Source organism: Epargyreus clarus, unplaced genomic scaffold (assembly GCF_041222505.1).
Source record: "Epargyreus clarus isolate Ecla_fem2 unplaced genomic scaffold, WU_Ecla_fem_2.2 ptg000007l, whole genome shotgun sequence".
NCBI lineage: Eukaryota > Metazoa > Arthropoda > Insecta > Lepidoptera > Hesperiidae > Epargyreus > Epargyreus clarus.
The window spans coordinates 15,103,689-15,116,147 of NW_027332215.1; the positions used below are offsets into that span (position 1 = coordinate 15,103,689).

The 12,459-nt window shown below is 33.9% G+C and overlaps 1 protein-coding gene across 1 annotated transcript; it reads right to left on the minus strand.

Moving 5' to 3' along the window:
- Nucleotides 1-6,518: 6,518 nt before the first annotated feature.
- LOC140743511 (uncharacterized) lies at nucleotides 6,519-10,660 on the minus strand. Its single transcript, XM_073074843.1, has 2 exons — nucleotides 10,314-10,660; nucleotides 6,519-7,323 (listed from the first exon to the last, which is right to left on the minus strand). Exon 2 carries the CDS (start codon nucleotides 7,259-7,261, stop codon nucleotides 6,665-6,667), a length of 597 nt encoding a protein of 198 aa, XP_072930944.1. The 5' UTR covers nucleotides 7,262-7,323; nucleotides 10,314-10,660; the 3' UTR covers nucleotides 6,519-6,664.
- Nucleotides 10,661-12,459: the final 1,799 nt, after the last annotated feature.

Below are 12,459 nucleotides of genomic sequence, written 5' to 3' on the forward strand. Positions count from 1 at the left end.
AAAAATAAATAAAGGTTAGGTTTCGGTCCTATGTATATATATATATATATATATACACGAGGATATATTAAATTAATTGTCATAAGAAACTAAAAATTGTTTACCTGAGGAAACTTAGACCAATAAGATAGAATCTAATCAATTTTAAAATATTTTAAATCTATTTTAATTATAAAAGTGGGGAAATTACAAAATTCCTTACGAAGCTTTCAACACATGGCCATAGACATAGCATACATGAACATATCTATTTCCGAAAACCGCCAAAACAGAAAAGTTTGACAGACTATATTTAATTATTAATATTTATTTATTCAACACGCTCTATGTATTTAAAATGGATGATTTTTACAAGTGTAGTCTAGGCAAGTGCCATTGTGCCAAACACACATAAATATAAAATATAATATTATCAGAATTACACATTATTACCCCAATATAGAAGAAATCGATTTTGGTGAATTCGAATTTATTTATTTTACGCTTCTTACTACTAACTTAAAACTTGTTACTTACTTATAAATTATAAGACATTTTCGTCATATGTTCCGTGCACGAAAACATGGGTATCACGTAGATAGGTCTATATTTTTCCCTTAAATCGTGCATCCACGACCTTGGCACCATAATTAAAATGGCAACAAACACGGAAACCTGTGACCGCGTCGCACTTGCAGCAAACTTTTGATTTTGTTATAAAACCTACATTCCATTAGATGGATTGCAATTGTTTTGTACATAAACCCAGTCAAATGCTCTATCTGCACTTTTGTCACGGTTTGTCGAGGTTTGGCAAGCCTACGAACGCGGATTTCGAAAAAAGATATATGCGTACAACTGGGATTCCTATTATGGAGGGTAAAGGTTAGGAGATCTATCTTATATGGGGATTTGTTTAAAGAGGTGTGTACCTGGAAGCTCTCGACGGACACTTTTAGATAAATAAACATCGTACTACTTATTTCTACACTGATTAGTCTAGACATGCGGGAGCGTGTCAGCCAAGTTCTCAAAAAACGAACTGGCGATACAGCATCCTGTGTGACAAGAACGATTTGGAATTATATGGATCCCTTAATAAATCAAAAACTATTTCAGCTTAATTACCTTCATATGTTTTATAGTGTTTTTAATCTGTCGATAAATGCAAGAAACCTTTTTAGGTAGGATGTCGATATTCCGATACCAACATGGATAATATCGATATAGTATCATATAATCCAACTTATGATAAACTACCATAACTAAAATAGGCAGATCAGAATGGTATTATCGAATATCGATAAAAGAAATATAACTTAAACATATTTTTATTTCTAATGAATATCTGCGCCACCCGCGATATCTAAATATATATAGGTAAGATAGATTTCTTTACATAAGTTATTCAGGGCCTTTGGCTGGAGATTTCACTTCCGACTTTTGTTATTTCAGATACAGATTATTGTTATAGGAAATTATTTGCTCTTTTGACCATTAAGCTTTTTAGCACCCCTCTCCACCCGGCTCTACCCAGAGTAGAGTGTGAGAAGCGCCAGCTCTAAAGCCAGGGCCGGATTTAAGGGAGGGCAACTGGGGCGGCAGCCCCGGGGCCTCCACAAAAGAGGGGCCCCCACAATAGAGACGTCGGATTTTTTTTTAATTCCGACTAGTATAAACACTAGTAAAAAAAATATCGTTTCATTTGATATTTTTTTGCGTTGTTTTACCTTTATCTACAGTACTTTGTACAAACATGAATACTAGAAGAATCTACCTGCGTTTCACAATAAAATATTTATGGTAAAACTCAACTGAAAAAATAGTTCATTCTATTCGGAAAATAATTTGGGGCCAGGGGGCCTCCACTCCTTTGTTGCCCCAAGGCCTCTAGACCTCTAAATCCGGCCCTGTCTAAAACTGGCGTTGATGTTATTTCTAGCTAGCTATAACTACACAGTGAAGTCTATAGGTAGTTGTGACTACTCACAAAAAGGATTAAAATTATTACTTATCTTTTATAAAATTAATGAATAATTATATTGTATAATCTGTAGCACTAGTAGTTGAAGTTCGACCTTTCAGCGTAGGGGTAGCGGTTATAATTTAGAATTCCAGGAGCTCATCCATGATGTTTGTAAGTTGCGTTTCTAATATAAATTAATTATCAGGTGATAATTAGATTATGTATTTTAATGGCGAAGAAAAACATCCTGAGGACACTGTCAGGTCCAAGAGTTATCTCAGAACAAGAATTCTTAATAGTTGTACAAAAAGGAACAATAATTAAAAATGAAAAATAATATGTAACTATATTAATATTAAAATATTAATCATTAACATCAACGATGGCCTAACTCGTGCTATTTATTTGTACTATTTTCGCATCTTTGTTCCTCAGTGCACGGTACTACGAAAGATTTGAAATAACTTTGACCCCTTCTTTGACCCTTGAAAAGCTATTTGCGCATAACAAGCATACGTTCTTACTTAGATTTTTTTCGCTATGAATGAATGTTTTGCTTCTCTTCAATAAAACACCGGAGAGTAATAGGAAAAAGGAATAAAAGTAAACTTCATAGATTGTAAACATTAGCGTTTTGCATATCGCGCACTAAAAATCAGACGTTTTTGGTATCTTCACGGACATTGATCTATAACTTTATACTGTCATTGTTCACGGACGGATTTATAAGTAGAGGACTGCAGTTGGGATGCTAAAAAAACAAGGTATTTCGCGCACAATAACTTTATTCATAAAGACCATAAATATTAATTATTATTGTCCAAACACAGAAACTATTATAAAAAACCCAAAATAAAAGAAAAACTTTATCACAGCTTTCAAAAACTTAATACTTAAATAATTCTCATTAAAAACAAAGCATTAAATCCGATATTGAGACCAATAAATGAATGAATCAAATTGTTAGTGTATTCCGGGAATCATAAAAGAGTCAACAAAGGATACGAAATTAATGTATGATGTATTTTATATCACATTGTTAGTATGAAATTTCCTTTAGCGGGAATATTGTTAATAATTTTACACAAAAGATTTTACAGAAAAAAGGCGTATTTTCGATTCGGGTTTGGTTTCTATCATGGTGGTTGACAAGATCGATATCGGCTGTTTTGTCTCAGACTTGTAATAAGTCTAATTATAACTCTAGTTTGATCGAAATGAATTTTTGTTCCATTACTTTTTTCTAATCAGCCCGTTGCTTTTCCACCAAATACGATAATACTGTTTGGTACGGGCTTCACTAGATTAGCATTAGAATTAGATTTATGCTACAGTCCACCACGCTGGCCAAGTGAGGATTAGTAGATCCCGAATAAAATTTTATGAGGAATTTCAAGCACAAAGGCTTTTTAAAGATTTGTTACCGCTAAATACCTGTTTTATTTATAACTTGACTTACAGTTAACTTGTAAAATTCATTGCATTGCATACATTGCATTTCTAAGAAAGATATTCTGCTGAGATCTCCATAGCTTCGAGTCACTATATTTCTTAGAAATGGAATTTGAAAAGCTGATACAAGATAAAGGAGGTTTATTAAGGAATGTAAAGTTTTTCTAATTGGTGGTCGCGAAGGTGTTTTTTCATTTATTGGGCTCATTATCGTTAGTAGTAAAATCGTTAGTGCTTAATAACGTACGTAACACTTAAAACACCTATATCCTCATTGGTCTACCGGAAATTCGAATCCCATATATACTGGATCCAATGACAATTATTCAAAGTACACATTCAAATACCTTAATATATTATCTAACATGAATATAATAGCAATAGTATAAATAGGTTATAACATTAATAAATGATTTCTTAAGTGAATGAATATGCTTGCCAATTTCAGCACATTGTAACAAGTTGAGTAATTTAACCGATAAATATAACATTTTACGAAATAACAGAATAATACACTGTAATAAATGTATAGTAATGTTCTATGTAAGTGTTGTTTAGCGTAGTATTAGGCAGTGATTTCATATACTTATTCTTAGTGAGTAGGTATAGTCCGCGCCAAACGGCTAGTCCGCTTTGAAGTTGCGAGCAAGTGTAGACATACAATTTGCTATGGCGACGCGATTCATGTCTATATTCAGAGCGGACTAGCAGTTTTACGAGGACTATACCTACCTACCATATTTATTTTGGCAGTAGGTACCTATTTCACTTTACTTTAGCAATAATGAAGATGGCAGTTTAGGATGACGAAGAAACATTAAAACATCAAAAAAATGAATTCTTCAGTTATAATTAAAACACCTATTGAAGCCATAGATTAGTAAAGATACTTCGCCGCCTTGAAATTGAATGAAGCCGCAAATGGCTTATTAGAGTAAGTTCTTTTTTTGAATTCTTGACAAATAAAAACATTTCTAGAGAAAATTTACGAATAAATAACTAATACTGCGTAATTTTCATGATAATTAAATAATTTAAAATAATAATTTCAAATATTTTAGGGACATTTTAGCACGGAGATGTGGCAAATAGTACATTACAATACGAGGACGAAAAATTTTTTTCTGACAAGTGTGAGTTTGCAGGCCGAGCCGCAGGCGAGGACTGCAATCACACGAGTCAGAAAAACATTTTTCGTCCGCGTGTTGTATAAAATTTTATATTACGGGGTCGGAAATGGGGGTTTTGCGCACGCGAAGCGTGCGTAAAACGTCAATTTACGCACGCCGTGATATAAAAATTTTTACGCAACTGTTTCAATTCTCAAAACTGGGTACATTTTCTTGTTAGGAGTGAGTAATCTTTACTAATCTATGATTGAAGCTTTAGATCGAGTAACTTACTTAGCCTGCCTCAAACATTTAAAAACAGTAACTTGTGACTTAGTACAACTTTTTATATCAGATATGAATTGTGAGAAACAATGCTAGAGAAGTAATGATGGATCGAGACATTTTATTATCATCATATTCATTAACCAACTATGTTAAAGGGGGTTTGATCAGATTGATCAAATGCTTCTAACAGTTTTCTTCACTACTCTAATAAGCTATATCCTATTATATATATATAAGGTCTGCCACTCCCACTGTAATAATCTCTTAGGTATATGACTTTCCCAAAGAGGCGTCGAAAAAGAAGACATGTTGTGTGTATAGTGTCTGTGCCTACCTGGGTGTCATATATGTACCATATGTTTCTTTCAAAAGCTGGTGGAACACTTACATACATCCTAGCTTAACAGACATCAAACTAAACCACATTAGGTACTCTTATGTAAAATACCGTATTTAGGTACCAATATTCAGCATTTCAAAATCCGACCTTCTCCACTCTAAAGTTATATAATTCAACGACTGTGAGCTAAATAACACAAAAGGAAAATAATTGTATCGTTAATTACCTATATTGAATGAATATGTTAAATGTATAATCAATATAAGTGTACGCGTTCTAATGTACGAAATGTAACTTATCAATATTTTTTTAGAACATAACATTGTTATGCGATTTTTACAGAAAGAACCACGTGAATTTTATATAAAGAACTACGTAACCAATTAGGTACAATTATGCGCCTCTGAGATTAAACGTGAGTTGTTGTTATTATATAATACTTGTCTTGTAACCAATGCCGTTATAAGTAATAAAAATAATTGGCGTGAAGCTCACACGATAAAAAGCCAAATATAAGTATAAAAAAGCGAAAGAGCTTCTGTCAACAACATTTTATATATAGAAATAAGAACTAGAAGAAATAACGTAACTTATTACCAACAAAATCACTTATATAATTTATCATAATAATATTAGGTATATGCACAACTAAGTTGAAAAATCAAAGGTACATTCAATGTATTAAGTATATTTTAATTACTCTTACTTATAAATAAACTGGAACATAACTAGACACGAGCATGTAACACAAAATAATATAACAAAAAAATAACGCGATGCCTCCAAAATCGTATCTGCCTAATTTCCTTTAATTAGAATAATGTAATGGCACAATATATAAGAGTACCTATATAATTTACAAAAAATATTATTATACTTAGCAGTACATGTCGCAAATCATAATATTAATATTATGATTAATATTAATACAAGGTTTAAATTCCTAAATGGAAATTAATATTACACAAAGATAAATAATTAACACAAAGAAAGACACATCGCATTGCGCTTAGCAGACTTGTGTGAGTTTCCATATATTCGCAGATAGGCAAAAACTTCGCTGTGAAACGATTCTGCAGGTAATGCAATGGGATATGTCATTCTTACCAGTATCAATACACGAGCGACTTCCTACGTCTCATTCATGCCTGTTCATCGCCACCCTACGATTACAAAAGACCAAATCAACAAACATTCCAAAATAAATGATTACATTAAACTAAGATTTATAGCAAGGTGTAATAATAAATAGTTCAATAATAACACATACCCTTTTTTGTTGACGGCTAGTGGGTATGTTACTTTGACAATTTAATAACACATCTATAGGATGCAACTATGCAAACGGGAGGAACAGAATATAATTTTCCGCTCTTTGGATTAGATCATGAAACAGAATGGAGTTGGGATCTTCAAAATACGATATTATTTGGTTTTTCGATACCAAGCGAGATTTTTAGGACATTGACACATAAAATACTGTATTAACAAAATTTTAAATGATCGAGCAAATTCGTCAGCTAGTGGAATTTAGATTTCGGTGGGCTGGGGACGTCGGTTATGTGTTCTCATATGACGGGTGATCATGTCCCGGCGACAAGCCGCATAGGGACAGGCGGGGCAACGGTACGGTTTCTCCCCAGTGTGAGTACGCTGATGGGTGGCCAAGTGGTCGGAGCGTGAGAACACTTGTCCACAGACTGAACAGGAGTATGGCTTTAAGCCGCTGTGGAGACGAGCATGCCGCGTCAGCATGTCGGAACGAGCAAATCGGCGTCGACATATTTCACACTCGTAAGCTCGGGTCGCTTCGGGCACGCGATCGCGATGACGAGAAGCGATGTGCTTAGCCAAGCGGTCATGTACGGAAAATGTCTGACCGCAAGTTTCACAATTGAAACCCGGTGGCTCATTGGCAGCCTTCTGAGTCTCGCTCTTAATGGAAAGATCGAGCGGAGCGTCATCCGGCGCCTTCTGCTCATAGTTGGGCTCTACCACGAGCCAGTTCGGGACAGGATACTCGTTATTATTCTGGATCTGCACCGCCAGCTTTTCGAGGAGTTGAGAGAGGCGTCGACGCTTGTGCAAAAATCTCGGGCTGCGAGTTAAGGATGACACTTCTGCCATGCTACCCAAAAAGTCGTTGTTGTCCTCCCCAAGCGCATCTGACGCCAATTGGCCACGCCAACCTGGGAACAAAAAGAAAACTAAATAAGTAATATAAATAACCAGAAGTACATATATATATATATATATATATATATATATATATATATATTTATAATGTAAGAGTAGCAGACGAGCATGCAGTCCACCTGATGGTAGGTAGCTACTGCCGCCCATGAACATCTGTAATCAACCCCAGATAAGATATTCCTACCTGAGGTCGGCCACAGATGCGCCGCTACCCCTGAGGACTAAGCTGGAACGCCTCGGAAAAGTCTGTCTCCCTTACCACACCCTTCAAACCGGAACACAGCAGCTCCTAACACTGCTGTTATTAGGTAGAAATAGGTGTGGCGGTGGTGCCGCCGGAGTCGAACCACAAAGGGCTCTACCACCTTATATCCTAGCAATCAGGCACTAACAAGGGATCAGACCCATGCCATAGGGCACGAATAAATAATAATAAAGGGCATGAATAAAGGAACATAACAATAAAATACCATCAAATTCTAAGTCACTACAAAGTAATAAATAATTTACATAAATGGTTGGTAATATACATGTATAATCAAAGAAATACCACAAATTATATAAAAATATTAAGTTGGAAAACCTCATCTGGACTTTATCACATTAAAACTTAAATACAATTCAATATAATTCAATATTCAATATAATAATAATTAAATATTCAAATCAAATAATTATTCAATATAATAATAATTCAATATAATTGAATTGTATTAATAATTAAGATAATTATACAATTTTGCATTTTAGCTTTACCAAAATTTAAACTTTAGTTCAAAAAACATTGCTTCAATTAATTTTATGGACACAATATGTATAACCAAAAAACAATAGGCACACGCATGCATACTAAAGCTGTAATAAATATAGTTCAAATAACATTATTATTTTCTAAACTAAAAATCACGCTATAACAGTTACGCCTTATTGAAACTAAAAGCAATAATTATTTGCAATCTAGTCACTTGCGATGAACTCTCTCTAAGGCGCATGAACAATCTCGCCTCGAAAATCGTTAATCTTGAGGATGTTGATAAGGATAATGATACAAAATTATTAAAATCGTGTATTGTCATCGGTTTTTGATAATTCTTCAAATTTTTGAATTAAACTGAACGTTCATAGTGGATAGAAATCGGGTTTAAAGAATCCGTTACTTGTTACTTAGATCCATACCTACATACATAGATACATACATTCAACCCAAGCTAATAAAAGCGTGTTAATATAGAAACACCAACTTAATTTATATTTATAATGCTAATTGAATTTCTCATCAATACTACGAAATATTTTTTGATTGAATAGTAAAAGTACGAGTGCAATTTATTTCTTATTGGAAATCGAGCGCGTATCCGACATCTTGGAAACGTATAAGCAAACACTTTTTAAAGCATTTAGGTATCTACTATTTACTTCACTATCATACAAATGCATATACCCCAATCCCGTGTTAAGCGATTCCAGTATCGTAGAACAAAATTATTCATAATGCCAATACATATCATACCCTTCTCAGAAGGCAGGTGACTTCTATGTGGTATTTATCTCTTGGCCATTGAGATGGCACAATTTTAATAACAAATACCGATAATACCGATCGTTGCACCTTTAGCGCATCTGTTCATGGACTAAGATGGGTGAACCTTATCCTTACATTTCTATTGGTAAGTTGGAGAAACATATGGGCCAATGAGACGTCTTCGTTGTGACACAAAAGAGATCCCCTAAGGTTTTGGTACCTCGACTTGCGGGTACATCGATTGAATTTTTTTTGCTGTGTTTTACAGCTTATGTAAGATAAACAGGTAAGACAGCAAGGCCTCACTACCTAATGTCTTTTTGCTATGAATGGTTGGTTGTTATTTGAATGGATGGTAACGATAGTTAATATGATATTAAATACTTTTTTATTGCAACGTTATTTTGGGCAGGGTCTGTAGGTATATATGTAGTTGGTTGAGGTTGTTGGGTATTTATCACATAGGTACTTAGAAACTGAAATCACTTACGACACCTTTATTAAGATCAACAATTTAATGCCATTATAAATCACTGAAATGTTCTACTTCCGTAACTGTATCAACTGAAATCGTAGAAAATGTACTTGATAACTTACTTCTATTAACACAATAATATTTATTTTCGGAATTACTTCCGTTCATCTAGTTTTTGTAGCAAATAAATAGAGTTCATAAATTGCTTACCTCTCTATTGGATAAATAATGTGATTTTACTGTGTACTGGAAAATGAGAGAGGCAAAAAAGGGGTCGTGATACAATCGCATTATTGTTGGAAAAATTACGTTAGAATTATTTAATAAAAAATCTTAAATTGATATATTATAGATGGGGACCATAAACTTTTATTAGGTGGCAGTATCCACGTACTTATAATTTAACGCTACATTCTAACGGTTTTGGACGAGAATATATTGCAGGGACATAAAGGTCCTACTTAAACCAATGGCATACTTATGAGTCTTATAACTTAAGTACTCGTATGTGCCTGTAAGCTGGGGATTGGATTTTCAATTATTTATCATCATTTTTACAAAGTTTAATAAGTCAATTATTTTTACGTTAGACGTATTGCGTATTTAGCCGTGATTTAGTGATTGGAATTATATTTTAATTACTGCTAGGCTGCTTAAAAGTCATATTCAACCTGTCCTAATTAATTTTTATTTGTCCATCTAAAGTCGGTAATCTTAATTAATTACGGTAAACAAGGAAACCGTAAGATTTTACTTTGTAAAAGACGTCGTTGTATGGTTTTACTACAAGTCATCAGTCGTTTAACATGCTTCCAGTTGGCGGATCGAACTTGACGATTGCTGTCAGGCTTTTATGGACTAAATTATTTTTTGTAACTTAAACCATGTATAATCTGCAGGTGGATTCCATTTTTCATTGCGAATTAAACTTAGTTAATCTTCTATAATATAAAATCTAAGCAAATATTTGTAAATTACATACGTACATTTTTCACATATCCAAATGACCGTCCGAGAATAAAAATCAGATACATCTATGAAAGTTCGTTTCACACAACTACTTAGTTTTGTTAACAGCACAGTTTGTTTTATCTATTGCATTTTTGATTCCTGGATGCACTTAGAAACACGGGAGTAGAGTTGCGTACAGTGAACGGTACGTAAGACGTAAGGTCGGCGGGTCGGGCGTGCGACCGTCGACCGGTCCCGCCGCCCCCGCACCTTGCATGGATACATTGGACATTCACACACGAACCGTCGATAGTTTTGCATTAACGGACCTAAAACACGTCCATCTATACACACGCGTTGCGACCGACTGACAGGCGGAGCTGCGCCCGCGCCGCCTTCACTCCACCTGCGGCGTGCCCGCGAAAATACAGCGGCTCAGCGGCGCGTACGCATTGAGTCGCATTGCGATACTTGCGATGCATCGATTCGGAATTGGCTTTTTTGATACTTTAAGTATTTAGCATTGTATGAAAGTCAACGATCCCACCGTTAAAGATTTTTGTAGAAATAACACTTACTTACTCTCACACTTGCTTTAAAATGATGTAAGTGCATGTTTATGTTTTTAATAATAACACAAGACGACATTAGAGTATTTTATATAAGAATTATCTATTTTTTTTCTGGCCAATATTGTGCGTTACACGCCTTAATATGTATGTATGTTAATATGTATATTTATATTCACAAGACACTGTTGGTAGGTATATACATTTATATGAACGCCTACAACGTATTTAGAACAACTACAAACGATAAATGTTACCACTGAGACCGCAATAACTGTTATCTTTTCAGTTCCCGATATTCCCATGATAATGCAGGTTTGGTTAGCCTCGTGACGTAAAAGTTCATAACTTCTAAATACACATCATATATCCACAGCTAATTCTTACTTCATACCTATTGTATGTATTTTAAAAAACAAGTAGGTACTTAATACCTCATACAGTGTGTGAGATTTACAACTTTGATATTCAAGTCTAAACTTATTGAAGAATTTCGTAAGTCTTAAAATATAATTTAATTGATGTTTTATTTACAATAAATGTACATTTTTAATTATAAATCACAAAATGAGAACTTATTATGGAACTGTTTGTAATCTAACTCCTTAAAGTTCATAAACTATCAAAACGTGGGTTTGCCACATTTAAACTTATATCTGTTTTCTGTATTCAGTATAATATGAAATTAAGCGAATATAAAATAAAGTTATCCATCTTAAGTACTAATTACGTACCAACGGTATTTACAAAATTACAAAAAGTTATTAGCTATGATCAGGGCTTGTATGACCAATGACCATATTCTCTATTGTAGAGCTCGGCTATGGTGATACGAGATAAATAATTTTAGTGCTATTATTAATTTTTAAATTGTAAAAATGAATACATGCAAGTGGTCGAAATTGTAAACTTTTATTTTACTATTAAAGAAAAGGTGTACTATTAAAGAAAAGGTGGACTGATGACCTGTAGCGGATGACGGGTAACCGCTGGATCCAGACTGCTCAAGACCGGTCGGAGTGGCGCAGATTAGGGGAGGCCAGTGGACTATTAAAGGCTGATGGATGGATGGATTAAAGAAAAGATTGATATCTACACGGCATCATCTAAATTTTAGACGAACCACGATGACCAAAAAAAGAGTTACGAACTTATCTATTAAAGTCTACTAAAAATTTTAATGAGTCGACATAGATTAGTAAAGATTACTCACTCCTAACAAGAAAATGTACCCAGTTTTGAGAATTGAAATAGTTGCGTAAAAAAGTTTTGCCACGTCTCCGTGCTAAAATGTCCCTAAAATATTTGAAATAATTATTTATTTATTATGTAAATTGTACATTGTAATTGTAAATTACGCAGTATTAGTTATTTATTCGTAAATTTTCTCTAAAAATGTTTTTATTTGTCAAGGATTCAAAAAAAGAACTTACTTTAATAAGCCGTTTGTGGCTTCATTTAATTTGAAGGCGGCGAAGTATCTTTACTAATCTATGTGAGTCGAATGAATTTATTCGTATTTGCCATTTCATAATGCCGGCGGTTATTATTAAGAAATACGTATCAATATATATTTCTGCAGAAGAATCTCAAAGATTATTATTGTTAAATA

Excerpts from the sequence above, each read along its gene's own strand:
- LOC140743511 (XM_073074843.1), bottom strand. The coding sequence starts at position 7,261 with ATGGCAGAAGTGTCATCCTTAACTCGCAGCCCGAGATTTTTGCACAAG.